This window comes from Mustela putorius, unplaced genomic scaffold (assembly GCF_011764305.1).
Source record: "Mustela putorius furo isolate JIRA1106 unplaced genomic scaffold, ASM1176430v1.1 tig00000580_pilon_pilon_pilon, whole genome shotgun sequence".
In the NCBI taxonomy this organism is placed as follows: domain Eukaryota; kingdom Metazoa; phylum Chordata; class Mammalia; order Carnivora; family Mustelidae; genus Mustela; species Mustela putorius.
This window is the reverse complement of record NW_025421423.1, coordinates 15,117,874-15,130,276: the sequence shown is the minus strand read 5'-3', so window position 1 is coordinate 15,130,276 and position 12,403 is coordinate 15,117,874. Positions and strand designations below refer to the sequence as shown.

The 12,403-nt window shown below is 44.4% G+C and overlaps 1 protein-coding gene across 6 annotated transcripts in view; it reads left to right on the top strand.

Moving 5' to 3' along the window:
* Positions 1–12,403, top strand: part of SUSD1 (sushi domain containing 1) — a 137,028-nt gene that overhangs the window by 98,317 nt on the left and 26,308 nt on the right. For all 6 annotated transcript variants that reach the window (XM_045081707.1, XM_004747806.3, XM_045081706.1 and 3 more), the window contains exons 11-12: positions 6,230–6,321; positions 7,525–7,711. In XM_045081707.1, the coding sequence (XP_044937642.1) occupies positions 6,230–6,321; positions 7,525–7,711 (279 nt within the window). The remainder of the gene's footprint in view (positions 1–6,229; positions 6,322–7,524; positions 7,712–12,403) is intronic.

Here is a 12,403-nt window from a genome sequence, read left to right as displayed (position 1 = left end):
TGTCTTCTTTGTTGTTGTTGCTTTAAAAAAATTTTGTCACTATATTTTGATATTTAATTACAATCTTTCTTGGTGTGGGTCTGCTTTTGTTAATTTTAATTGGAGTTCTCTGTGCCTTCTGGATCTGGGTATCTGTTTCCTTTGCCAGGTTGGGGAATTTTTCAGTTATTATTTCTTTTCCTTCCTTACTTCAAGATTATTTATTTGAGAGAGAGAGATAGTGAGTAAGAGAGCATGAGCAGGGTTGGAGGGAAATGGAGAAGCAGACTCCCCACTGAACAGGGAGCCTGATGCAGGTCTCAATTCCAGGACCTTGGGATCATGAGCCGAGCTGCAAGCTTGACCGACTGAGCCACCCAGGTGCCCCTAGTTATTATTTCTTCAAATAAATTTTCTGTCCCCTTTCTCTTCTTCTTCTGGGACTCCTATGACACAAATGTCATTACGTATGATGGAATCACTGAGTTCCCTAAGTCTGTTACCATTTTGCATAATTATTTTTTCTCTCTTTTGTTCAGCTTGATTACTTCCCATTACTCTGTCTTCCAGGTCACTAATTCATTCCTTTATTTCTTCCATTCTGCTGTTCATGCCATCAAATGTGTTTCTCATTTCATTTATTGAGTCCTTTATCTCTGCTTTGTTATTTCTTAACCCTGCTTAAGGGTCTCACTCATGTCTTCCACTCTTTTCCCAAGTCCAGTGAGTATCCTTATGATCATTGCTTCAAATTCTCAATCAGTCATGTTACTTATATTTGTTTTGTTTAGATCTCTGGCTGTGGCCTTGTCCTTTCCTTCCATTTGGGATAAATTTCTTTTTCTCATCATTTTTTTTTTAAAGATTTTATTTATCCATTTGTCAGAGAGAGAGGGAGTGGGAGAACACAGCAGGCAGAGGGGCAGGCAGAGGCAGAGAGAGAAGCAGGCTCCCCACTGCAAGGAGCCCGATGCGGGACTCGATCCCAGGACCCTGGGATCATGACCTGAGCCAAAGGCAGCGGCTTAACCAACTGAGCCACCCAGGCGTCCCTTTTTCTCATCATTTTTTCTGCATCTCTGTGTCTGTTTCGTCTGTTAAGAAAGTCAGCTATGTCTTTTTATTTTTATTTTTGATTAATTATTTTTGTTAACATATAATATATTATTTGCCCCAGGGGTACAGATCTGTGGATCGTCGGGCTTACACATTTCATAGCATACTCACCATATCACATACCCTCCCCAATGTCCATAACCCCACCACCCTCTACATACCTGTCCTCCCCCCAGCAACCCTCAGTCTATTTTGTGAGATTAAGAGTCTCTTATGGTTTGTCTCTCTCCTGATCCCACCTTGTTTCATTTTTTCCTTCCCTACCCCCCAAAATCCCCTACCCTGCCTCTCAACTTCCTCATATCAGGGAGATCATATGATAATTATCTTTCTCTGATTGACTTATTTTGCTCAGCATAATACCCTCTAGTTCCATCCACGTTGTTACAAATGGCAAGATTTCATTTCTTTTGATGGCTGCATAGTATTCTGTTGATGGACATCTAAGTTCTTTCCATAGTTTGGCTATTGTAGACATTGCTGCTATAAACGTTTGGGTGCACGTGCCCCTTCGGATCACTACATTTGTATCTTAAGGGTAAATATGCAGTAGTGTTATTGCCGGGTCAGAGGGTAGTAAGGAGGAACCTCCTTACTGTTTTCCAGAGTGGCTGCACCAGCTTGCATTCCCACCAACAGTGTAAGAGGTTTCCCCTTTCTCCGCATCCTTGCCATCTGTCATTTCATGACTTGTTAATTTTAGCTACTCTGACTGGTGTGAGGTGGTATTGCATTGTGGTTTTGATTTGTATTTCCCTGATGCCGAGTGATGTGGAGCACTTTTTCATGTGTCTGTTGGACATCTAGATGTCTTCTTTGCAGAAATGTCTGTTCATGTCCTCTGCTCATTTCTTGATTATTTGTTCTTTGGGTGTTGAGTTTGATAAGTTCTTTATAGATCTTGGATACTAGCCCTTTATCTGATTGTCATTTGTGAATATCTTCTCCCATTCTGTCAGTTGTTTTTTGGTTTTGTTTCCTTTGCTGTGCAAAAGCTTTGGATCTTGATGAAGTCCCAATAGTTCATTTTTGCCCTTGCTTCCCTTGCTTTTGGCAATGTTTCTAGGAAGAAGTTGCTGTTTGTGAGCTTGAAGAGGTTGCTGCCTGTGTTCTCCAGGATTTTGATGGATTCCTTTCTCACATTGAGGTCTTTCATCCATGTTGAGTCTATTTTTGTGTGTGGTATAAGGAAATGTTTCATTCTTCTCCATGTGACTGTCCAATTTTCCCAACACTGTTGAAGAGACTGTCTTTTTTCCACTGGACATTCTACCCTGCTTTGTCAAAGATTAGTTTACCATAGAGTTGAGGGTCTATTTCTGGGCTCTCTTCTGTTCCATTGATCTCTGTGTCTGTTTTTGTGCCAGTACCATACTGTCTTGATGATGACAGCTTTGTAATATAGCTTGAAGTCCAGAATTGTGATGCCACCAACTTTGAAGAAAGTCAGCTATGTCTTAAACTCTTGAAAGTAGTGACTTTATGAAGAAGATGACTTGGAGTGCTCCGTAGTGCAGTGTGTCCCTGTTCACTTTAGGATAGTATCCAATGTGTGTTGCTGTGTGTGTAGCCTGTTGTTCTGTCTGAGTCACTTTTCCTTTCAGCATGGTTGTCTGCATGGACTCTGCCCAGTGTGGGCTGTGTTTGTTCTCTGCGGTGTTAGTGGGACCTAGGCAGGATAGGCATGCCTTCCAGGGAACTTGAGAGCAGGCGGTGGTGTTAGCAAAATTCGCACTGGGTCGCTAGTCCTCTGCCAGATTCCCTGAAGTGCTGCGGTAGCTAGGGGGTGTGAACTGGTGCTGCTGGGGGCATGAGGCTGGGTGCAGCGTGTGGAGGCCTCCGTGCACCTGCTGGCCGGGTGTGGCGCACTGCAGTAGTTGGGTGCTTCAAGGTGGCTGGGCGCTGCACTTTTTTGTTATATTTTATGTGTTGTTTTAGTTTCCTATCACTAGTATAATAAATAAGTGCAAATTCAGTGGCTTAAAACAACGTGAATTTATTATACTTCTAGAGGTCAGACACCTGAAACAGTTCCACCGTGTTAAAACTACAGTAGCATCAGACCTGTGTTCATTCTGAAGGCTAGAGAAGAGAATCCATTTCTTTGTCCTTTCCAGTTTCTAGATCTCACCTACATTCCTTGTCTCGTGGCCCCATCCTCCATTTTTTGAAGCTCCTTGGCTTAACTGCTTCTTTTGTCCTTAAATCACTCTCTAACTCTGATCTTTTTGTCTCTCTCTTATAAGGACTGTGTTAGGTTCATCTAGATAATCCCAATAATCTCATAATCACATTGTGAATTCTTTCTGCCCTGTAAGGTAACATGGTCACAGATGGATGTGGACATTTTTGGAGGGGTGTTTCCAGCCTACCATACTTGTTCTTGTAGATACATCAAAAACGACTAGTTTTTCTATGTTCTTATATTCAGATATGCTTTGCCAAAGTCCCATTATTTGTATTTGTTTTAAGATTGCTTTCAAACTCCTTCATATTTGTTTTTCAGTGGATCCTGTTAGCATTGCTGGCAGTGGCATCATTTGTTCCCTTTCTTCCTAGTATTTATAGCTCATTTTGTTCTTGCCTCTTTCCGTGTTGTCTAGAATCTTCTAGCTAATGCTAGATAATAGCTATGAGAACATGCATCCTTGTATTGTTCTTAACTTTACTAGAAACTGCCTCATTGTTTTACTACCCAGGATGGTGGCTTCTGATAAACACTCTTTGAAGTTAAGACATTTCTATCCAATTAAATCCCAACTAAGATTTTTAGTCAAGAATCTATACTAAATATATTAACCATTACACTTGTAAGAATAACCATATGGCTTTTCCCTTTTAATCTATTAATAACTTTTCTAATAATATTCCTGGAATAAATCTTCCTTGGTCACAGGGTATTGTTCTTTGAATATACTGCTGACTTCTATCTGCTAATATTTTATTTTAGATTTTTTCATTTATGTTAATAATTGAGTTTGACATAGTGTGTTTCATAATTGCTTGTGTCATCATTGTGCAGTTTTGGCATTGTTGAGGGTTATCTAGTCATCACAAATAAATTGGGAAGCTTTCTACCTTTTTTGGTGGTCTAGAACTGTTTAGTTAATTAATTAATTATCCATTGCCTATCCCCTGGAACTGTTTAAGTAGTATTGAGGTTTTTGTTTTTTGTTTTTGTTGTTTATTTTAAAAGATTTTATTTATTTATTTGAGAGATAGAGCACGCATGTGTCACACGAGGGGGAGAGAGAGCGCAAGTGCGTGAGAGTGCATTTGCAGGGGGAGGGGCAGAGAGGAAGGGAGAAGCAGACTTCCTGCTGAGCAGGGATCCTGACACAGGGCTCCATACCAGGACCCCAGTATCATGACCTGAACTAAAGATGGATGCTTAACTGACTGAGCCACCCAGGTGCCCCAGGATTATTGGTTTTGAAAGTTTCATAAACACCTATACCCAATGGTGAGATTGCGTTATTTTGAATCACAAGTACTTTCTTATCTACTCTGTCTTACAGCATTTGAAATACAACTTTTGACCTGTGCAACAGGTTTCCTCTGGGCAAATATGCCCAGTCCATAAAGAAGGGGCATTTCTACCAACATGGCTTCATTTATAGGAACCTGTCAGGCCAGAGGCTTACACAATAAAGGCTTGGCTCCCATGAGACTTCCTTCCTCATGTGCTTTGGGAGTTGTCTTTATCATTTATTAATCATTGCAGTTTTGCTATGAAACTTCTTTTTTTTTTTAAGTTTACTTATTTGATAGAAAACTTGAGTGGGGGGGAGAGCAGAGGGAGAGAATCTCCCTACCTCAGTGGGGAGTCTAATGTGGGGCTCGATCTTGTGACCCTGAGATCATGACCTGAGTCAAAACCAAGAGTCGGATGCTCAACTGACTGAGCCCCCTCAAGCTCCCCTGCTCTGAAGCTTCTTAGCAAATCATTTTTACTTCTTCAAAGAGCACCTCTCAATTCTCTGCTCAAGTGTTGCTCCCAGCTGAGAATTCGAAATTAGTACTTATTTATATAAATGAGGTTGTCCAAGGCTGAGTTGCAGTTTTAGGCTAGTAAACCAGGGTACTGGATTTAAGTAATTTTTTTAAGGATTTAAGTAATTTTTTAAAAGATTTTATTTATTTATTTGACATACAGAGATCACAAGTAAGCAGAGAGGCAGGCAGAGAGAGGGGAGGAAGCAGGCTCCCTGATGAGCAGAAAGTCCAGTACAGGGCTTGATCTCAGGACCCTGGGACCATGACCTGAGCTGAATGCAGAGGCCTTAACCCACTGAGCCACCCAGGCACCCCTTAAGTAATTTTTAAGAGGGATCTTCTGATTGGGTATCTTTTGATTTTAAATCTTTTCTCAGGACTGAATTTACATAAATATAAAAGTGCTGTGACCACTCATTTCTAAATTTAAATACTGCTGAAATCATCCTATGAATATGATTTGATTAAAAGGTAGTATTTTGTTGTGGGGGGTGCTTGGCTGGCACAGTTGGTTATGTGTCCAACTCTTGGTTTTTGGCTCAGGTCGTAATCTCAGGGTTTTGGGATTGAGTCCTTCTTTGGGCTCCACACTCAGTGTGGAGTCTACTTAAAAAGATTCTTTTGCCCTCTCTCTCTGCCCCTCCCCCCCAAATGCTCTTTCTCTCTCTCTCTCAAATAAATAAATAAGTCTTTTTAAAAAAGAGTAATTTTTAGGAGAAGAATAAGTGAAACAAGATGGGATTGGGAGGGAGACAAACCATAAGTGACTCTTAATCTCACAAAACAAACTGAGAGTTGCTGGGGGGAGGGGGTTGGGAGAAGGGGGGTGGGGTTATGGACATTGGGGAGGGTATGTGCTTTGGTGAGTGCTGTGAAGTGTGTAGACCTGGCGATTCACAGACCTGTACCCTTGGGGATAAAAATATATGTTTATAAAAAATAAAAAATTTAAAATTTAAAAAAAAAAAAGAAAAAGGGGGGAAAAAGATAGTAATTTTTAAAAGATTTTATTTTTTAAATAATCCCTACACCCAACATTTTCTGACTCACAGCCCCAAAATCAAGAGTTGCGTGCGCTGTGGAAGGTAGTATTTTTGTATCGAGTGTAAGTTGATTTCTCATTCTTTCCCTCCTGCAGTAAAACAGATCATCGGTAACATTTCAGTATTTAACGAAACCTGCTTGAGATGGAGAAGTACAAAGACCGCTGATACAGAGGAGATGTATTTAGTAAGTGACTGAATGTAACTCTATGTGTAGATGTTGTCTAGTGTAGGAGGTTTAAAAAAATATCAGCAAACCTAAAAATCTACTTATATAGCTGTTATTATCAATGGCAGATTTATGGTAAGAATTGTGAGCCAAAACAAGAAAATGGGCACTTCCACTACATATTTGAAGAATGAGACCTTGGGGATTTCTGAGTAAGCTGTGAGAGTTTCTTTGTCCACGTGGCATGATGTGCACGAACAAGTGTCCACCCAGCATCAGTGGAAGGAACTCGTGGCTTTTGCCTGGGTGTGCCTCTTCAGGCCAGTGTCTCTAACCAGGGTCTGGGCATGTTGTCTAGAGAGTCATAGGGAACTTTTGAAGCTATTGTTGTTGTGAGTAAGAAAGGTGGAAACCATGGGATGAGCTGCTGCTAGAAGAAATTAAGTGGGTAGAGAAGTATGTCTACTGGGCCAGGTGCTGGGGGGTTACAGGAGCATGTGGCGAAGGGGGCAGGCACATCTGTGCAGTTCATGTGCATTTTAACTTTTAAAAATGTGTATTGCTTTATATGAAGCATTAAGTGCTGCTTTGTCTATAAATGGCTCCATTTTGATGCAGTTTGGTACCACATTACTGTCGAAAGTTGCTCCGTGATCCCAAAGACACGGTTGCTTGCCTGGGCCCAGGTCAGGTATTGTAAAATGAAGAGCAAAATTGGAAGGCGTGTGGCCGTCAAATGGCAAATACTCTGTTCCCAAAATTAAAAATGCATTGTTAAAAAAAAATCCCCGAAACACGAAGGGGGCAGGCAGAGGAGCAAAGCCAGATAGGACATTCGCCAGGTCAGATAGGCGTACCCTCACTCAGGTCGTGCTCTAGAGAAGCTTTAGTTCAGATTCCGCATTTTCTTCTAGGAGAATGTTTTGTGGCCTTGCCCCTGCCAACAGACTTCTCTGTGTTGTGTGTGGTACACGTGAGAACACGGTTAGCACTGGGGCCTCGGCCTTTTGTACATTTTGATTTCAAAATATCTTTATTGTACTCACCTATTGTCATGGTGGTGTTTTGGGGGTGACGCCTGAGAGATTGGCTTGCTGTTTTGTTTCCCTTTCTGAAGGAACTTTGGATTCGAGGGCATGATGGCTCCTGAAAAAGGGAAAGTACCCAGGCATTTGGAGCCTTCCAAGCTCACCATTCACCTAGTGAACCTCTCTGTTTCAGTTCTACATTCGGGGCCAGAGATGGTATCAGAAGGAATTTGCCCAGGAAATGACCTTTAATATGACTGCCCACAGCCAGGCTCCTGAGATGTGCCTGGACCTGCGTCCGGGCACCAACTACAGCATCCGCATCCAGGCTTGGTCTTCTCAACTTCCCGTGGTCCTCCCGCTGACAACCCACATTGCAGGTAAATCGGGCATGGCAGCGTTCGGATGAATGAAGTCACCACAGAGCTGTAGACGGGCCCCGAGGAAGAGGAACCCTATTGCTTCCCACTGTTGTAGCACACACCTGAAGGGGGGGGGTATGAAAGGGTCCTGTGGTCGTACCTGTCATGTCTTCTCTCTTAGAAAGGTAGTCAGGACAAAATACTAATGCGAGTTAAATGTGGCTAGCGTGTATGTGAGCGCTGGTTACATTCCTTCCGGATATTTAAAATAGTTAACATACTCGAGACCTAAAAAGAATTGTTCCTCATGACGGCTTCTCAGTTATGTGTAATCGTCATTTTGTCGTGAGTGCCTCAGGAGTCCGTTATTCTCAGGGAACAGTGCTTGGCAGCCGCACTTTGGTTTCCTCCCAATTTCACTTTTCTCTCATCTTCTCATTGTCGCTCCTCAAATCTGGGGTGCTCCCCCTGCCACTCCCCCCACACTCTGTGCTGAAACGCAGAGTATGAGCTTCTTGTTTCTGACCTCCCGGAGCATTTGGAAGTGATCAGGTGAGGACGTGCCTCTCCCAAGGCTCCCCTTGCTCCCTGCGTGCAGAACCGTGTGTTCTGTCTTCTCTCCTATCCCCACTGCTCAGGTGCCCGCCACCCCCAGGGGCGTTGGACCCCATCCTTTCCTGCCTAATCACAGTGTCCCCCCCAACAGAGAAATAGTCCCAACACGGCACTGCACGAGCATGTGGAGCCTGTCATAGTATCTCCTTTTTTTGAATGAAAACAAAGAAACAAACACACTTCCTTTGATCCTATATTCCCTCCAGCTACTTCTTTCAACGTCCCCTTTACAGTAAAACTTCTTAAAAGAAGTGTCTGTTCTGTAGGTCCCACATCCTGACTTCCTGTTTTCCCTTTAACTGGTTCCAATCCGAAGGCGGTTGTCCCGTCCACGCTGCTTTACTGAAAGTGTCTCCATCTTACAAAATCCACGGGACCATTTTGTTTGTATCTGATTCCCCTCCCCCATCCCCAGCATCTGACATTTTCTCATTCTTGAAACACGCTTGACTTTGGGGTCCCCCTGCCTTGCTGGCTCCTCCTTCTCAGTCTTTCTTGCTGGCTCTATCCTCTTTAATCGATGTCCTCTCTGCCTGCTCCTGTTCCTTTTTCATTATCTATCCTTTCTGCCGATACATTTCCTGGCTATAAATATTGCCTGTATGCTGAAGATTTCCCAGTATGTATCCTAGTCCCAGACTCTCCCCTGAGTGCCACACTCATATATCCAGTCACCTTTTAAACATCTCTGAGTCATCTCTTGCACGCCCAATAGACAAGTCCAGGAGGATTCTGGTTTCTCAACTCTTCTCTCACCTCCAAAGCCATTTTCCAGCCAGGCTTCTCTGTCTTGGGGTATTGGCATTCCTATTCACTTGTTGCTCAGGCCAAAAGATTCTGCCCCTCCCCACTGACTTCTGATCTGTCAACAAGCACCACTGGCTTCTTTCTACAATATATTCTGTATCCAAATACTTCTTCCCCCTTTCCCTTCCCCACAGAGCAACCTTATCCAAGCCAGCCACCTCTTGCTTGGACCTTTGCAGTAGTCTTTCTGCTTTCATGGGTGGGTGCCCATTAGTCTCCCCCTCTCCCCAACCAAGGTACGGTGAAGACAATAACTCAGGAGTCAGAGTGATTAAAAAAAAAAATGCCTAGAAGAACATGTTATCCCCAGCTGAAAACTGTCCAGTGAGTTTGCATTAGTGTTAGAATAGAACTCAGGTTCCTGACTCCCACCCTCCTCACTGACTTCATCTCCTCTACTCTTCCTCCTTTCTCACGAAGCATCTGCTGCCTCCCTGCCCTCCTTGATGTTCCTTAGATAGGTCAAACCTGTTTGTGCATCCAGGACTTTCCATCTACTATTTACTCTTCCTGGGGTGCTCTCTGCTTGTGGCTTCTTTATAACCATCCAGGTCTCTGCTCAAATGTCATTACCTTAGAGTTGGTCTCCCTGCCTGTCCTTGCTCCAGTAACCTCCATCTCCACCCCATCCCTCTCTAGCCGCGGGTCCTATTTGAGATTCATCACAGAACTTGTTGTTGGAACTTGCTTTTTTTTTTTTTTTTTTTTAATTTTTTTATTTATTTGACAGAGAGAAATCACAAGTAGGCAGAGAGGCAGGCAGAGAGAGAGAGGGGAGGAAACAGGCTCCCTGCGGAGCAGAGAGCCCAATGTGGGGCTCGATCCCAGGACCCTGGGATCATGACCTGAGCTGAAGGCAGAGGCTTTAACCCACTGAGCCACCCAGGCGCCCCAGAACTTGCATTTTTTAATGTAGTTGTTTATTTTCTTTCTCTCCTCCTAAAATGGCTCCTCAGAGGCAGAGATGTAAAGACAGGGCTGGCACGTAGCGCAGCTACGTGAGTGGCCACTGGGTGCTGTTGGTGCTGAGGGGATGCCTGGTTAGTGAAGAAAGGCTTTCAAACAAAAGAAATTCCCAACACTGGGGCTGGAAAGAGAAGTAATGTTCGGCTGGGCATTCCTTCTTCTGGTGACTGCTTCAAATGAAAAGCTGTTTAGTTTCCTGTTCTTTGGTCCTTGTTGGGTTTTGGATGGTTTGCTGTTTCGAAGTAGTATATCAGGTTTTTTGAGTTGGGGAGGAGAGTTTCTTCTGAGAACACACTCACCTCTACCTTGTTTCCTAGGCACAGTACAGTCCCAGTCGCGCAAACGCCCTGTGCCCATGGCCACCAGGGGACACTGTTGAGCTATTTAAGTCTGTTGAGACCCTTAGCTAAACTGAGACAATGGCTGCGTATTTTCCAACTCTACACTACTTTAAAGAATTTGACATTTTTTAAAAAGTGCAAAAATTCAAGTTGTTATGATCTTCTAAAGGGTAAAAACCAACCAACCAACCAAAAGAACCCACCCAAGCCCTCTCATAAAAGGGGAGAAAAGAGAGCCTTTCCTGTTGCTATGAAGAGAGGTATGCCTGATTGCCTAAGATATGGCTTGGTTTCAGTAAAACTGTGAACTTTTGAATTTTACCAGAAATGTGAGGCGAGGGATTTGGGTCTGGAAAACGCAGCAGCTGATTTCCCAGAAGAAAAGTGAGTGGAATATCCCTCCCACATGTCTTATATTAAACTAAATCTTACTGATGGGAACAGGATGAAGATAAACGCTTTAAATACGTCGCTGACCTCAGAGGAGGGCACAAGTTCTAGGCATGTTGAAGGATAGAGGCAAGTGTCCCAGTGAGAACAGGGTCAGAGGCGTGGGTGGGACCAGATCCTCTGGTAGAGTCTCTGCCTCGGGGGTGACAGGCTTCCTCAGGTAGAGCCCCATGAGCTGAATTCTTCAGAAGAGCCCGACCGTTTATATTCCCTCCAGAGCAGGGTGAAGAGCAAACTTCCACCCTCAGAAGAGCTTTCACACGTTGGCTCTGCTATTTTCTGGCCAAGTCAGAAATCTTTTGTGGGCAAAACTGTCTTCCCACAGGGAGCAAGAGACAACCAGGGAGGGGAAAGTGCATAGAGAGAGAGAGACAAAGCAAATGTGTGCAGAAATGTCAGCTAAACCACTGGGGCGCACAACACGCTGACCATTTGAGGTTGAATATTTATTATAGAATCGAGAGTGCCAGGGGCGCCTGGTGGCTCAGTGGGTTGAGCGTCTGCCTTCGGCTTAGGTTATGATCCCAGGGTCCTGGGATTGAGTCCCGCATCGGGCTCTGTGCTCAGCGGGGCAGTCTGACTCTCCCTCCCCCTCTGCCCCTTGTTCATGCTCTCTCACCCTTGCTCTCTCTCTCTCTCTCATAAATAAATAAAATAAAATAAAAATAAAGATTAAAAAAAGAGAGGATCAAGAATGCCAAAGGAGAAGAGGGAAGAAAAAAAAGTCAAAGAAACCAGTCCTTGCTGAGTTTGCCCTCAGTACCAAGCCTGGCAACCTAGAGGGGACATTTCCTGTCTCTGCCCGCATTCACGAGAAGGAAAAGAGAAGGTGCTTTTTCAGCTGTTCAGCAGAGATGCTCAAAAACATGCCCGTGTGTCCCGAGCATTATCAGACTGTCCCCCTCATGGAGACAGCTCCAGTCAGGGGAGCTTTGATTCAGCCTGCAGAACTGGGAACCACAGCCCCTCTTCTGATGCTCCTCCCCACCCCACTGTTGGGAGCCCCCAGGAAGGACTGTGCGGGGCCAAGTCTGCTGCGTTCTTCTGCAGGAGGAGTTCTTCTTCCTTTGTTGGCAACCCACAGCCCATCCAAAGATGGGGAATCCTGTGTCCTCTGACAACCCTGTCTGCTTAGGCTGGCTCCGGGGTACCACATGTATTCCTGCTGGGCCCCTTGGTTCCCAGGGCCTGAAGCTGCGGTAGAGGTCAGGACAGACCCTGGCCTTGATCCCAGCGCGGTCCCTCTTTGTCCAGACTCTCTCAAAGTCTTTCATGATCATAGGTGTTTTGACATGTGGGTACCCAGTGTTAGATCAGGCCAGGAGAGAGGCACACATGCCCTTCATTACCTCAGTGGGTCATCTCATCCCCAGTGATCTCCTGAAGTACTTTTTAGCTACAAATCAAACCCCAAATCCCCCAACGAATCTGTGTTGGGCACGTGTCTCCCAGCTCCCTCACGAGAAGGCATCTACATCCGGGCCTAGGCCCCGTGAAGGCATAGATGATACACCACAGGGGAAAACAGGCT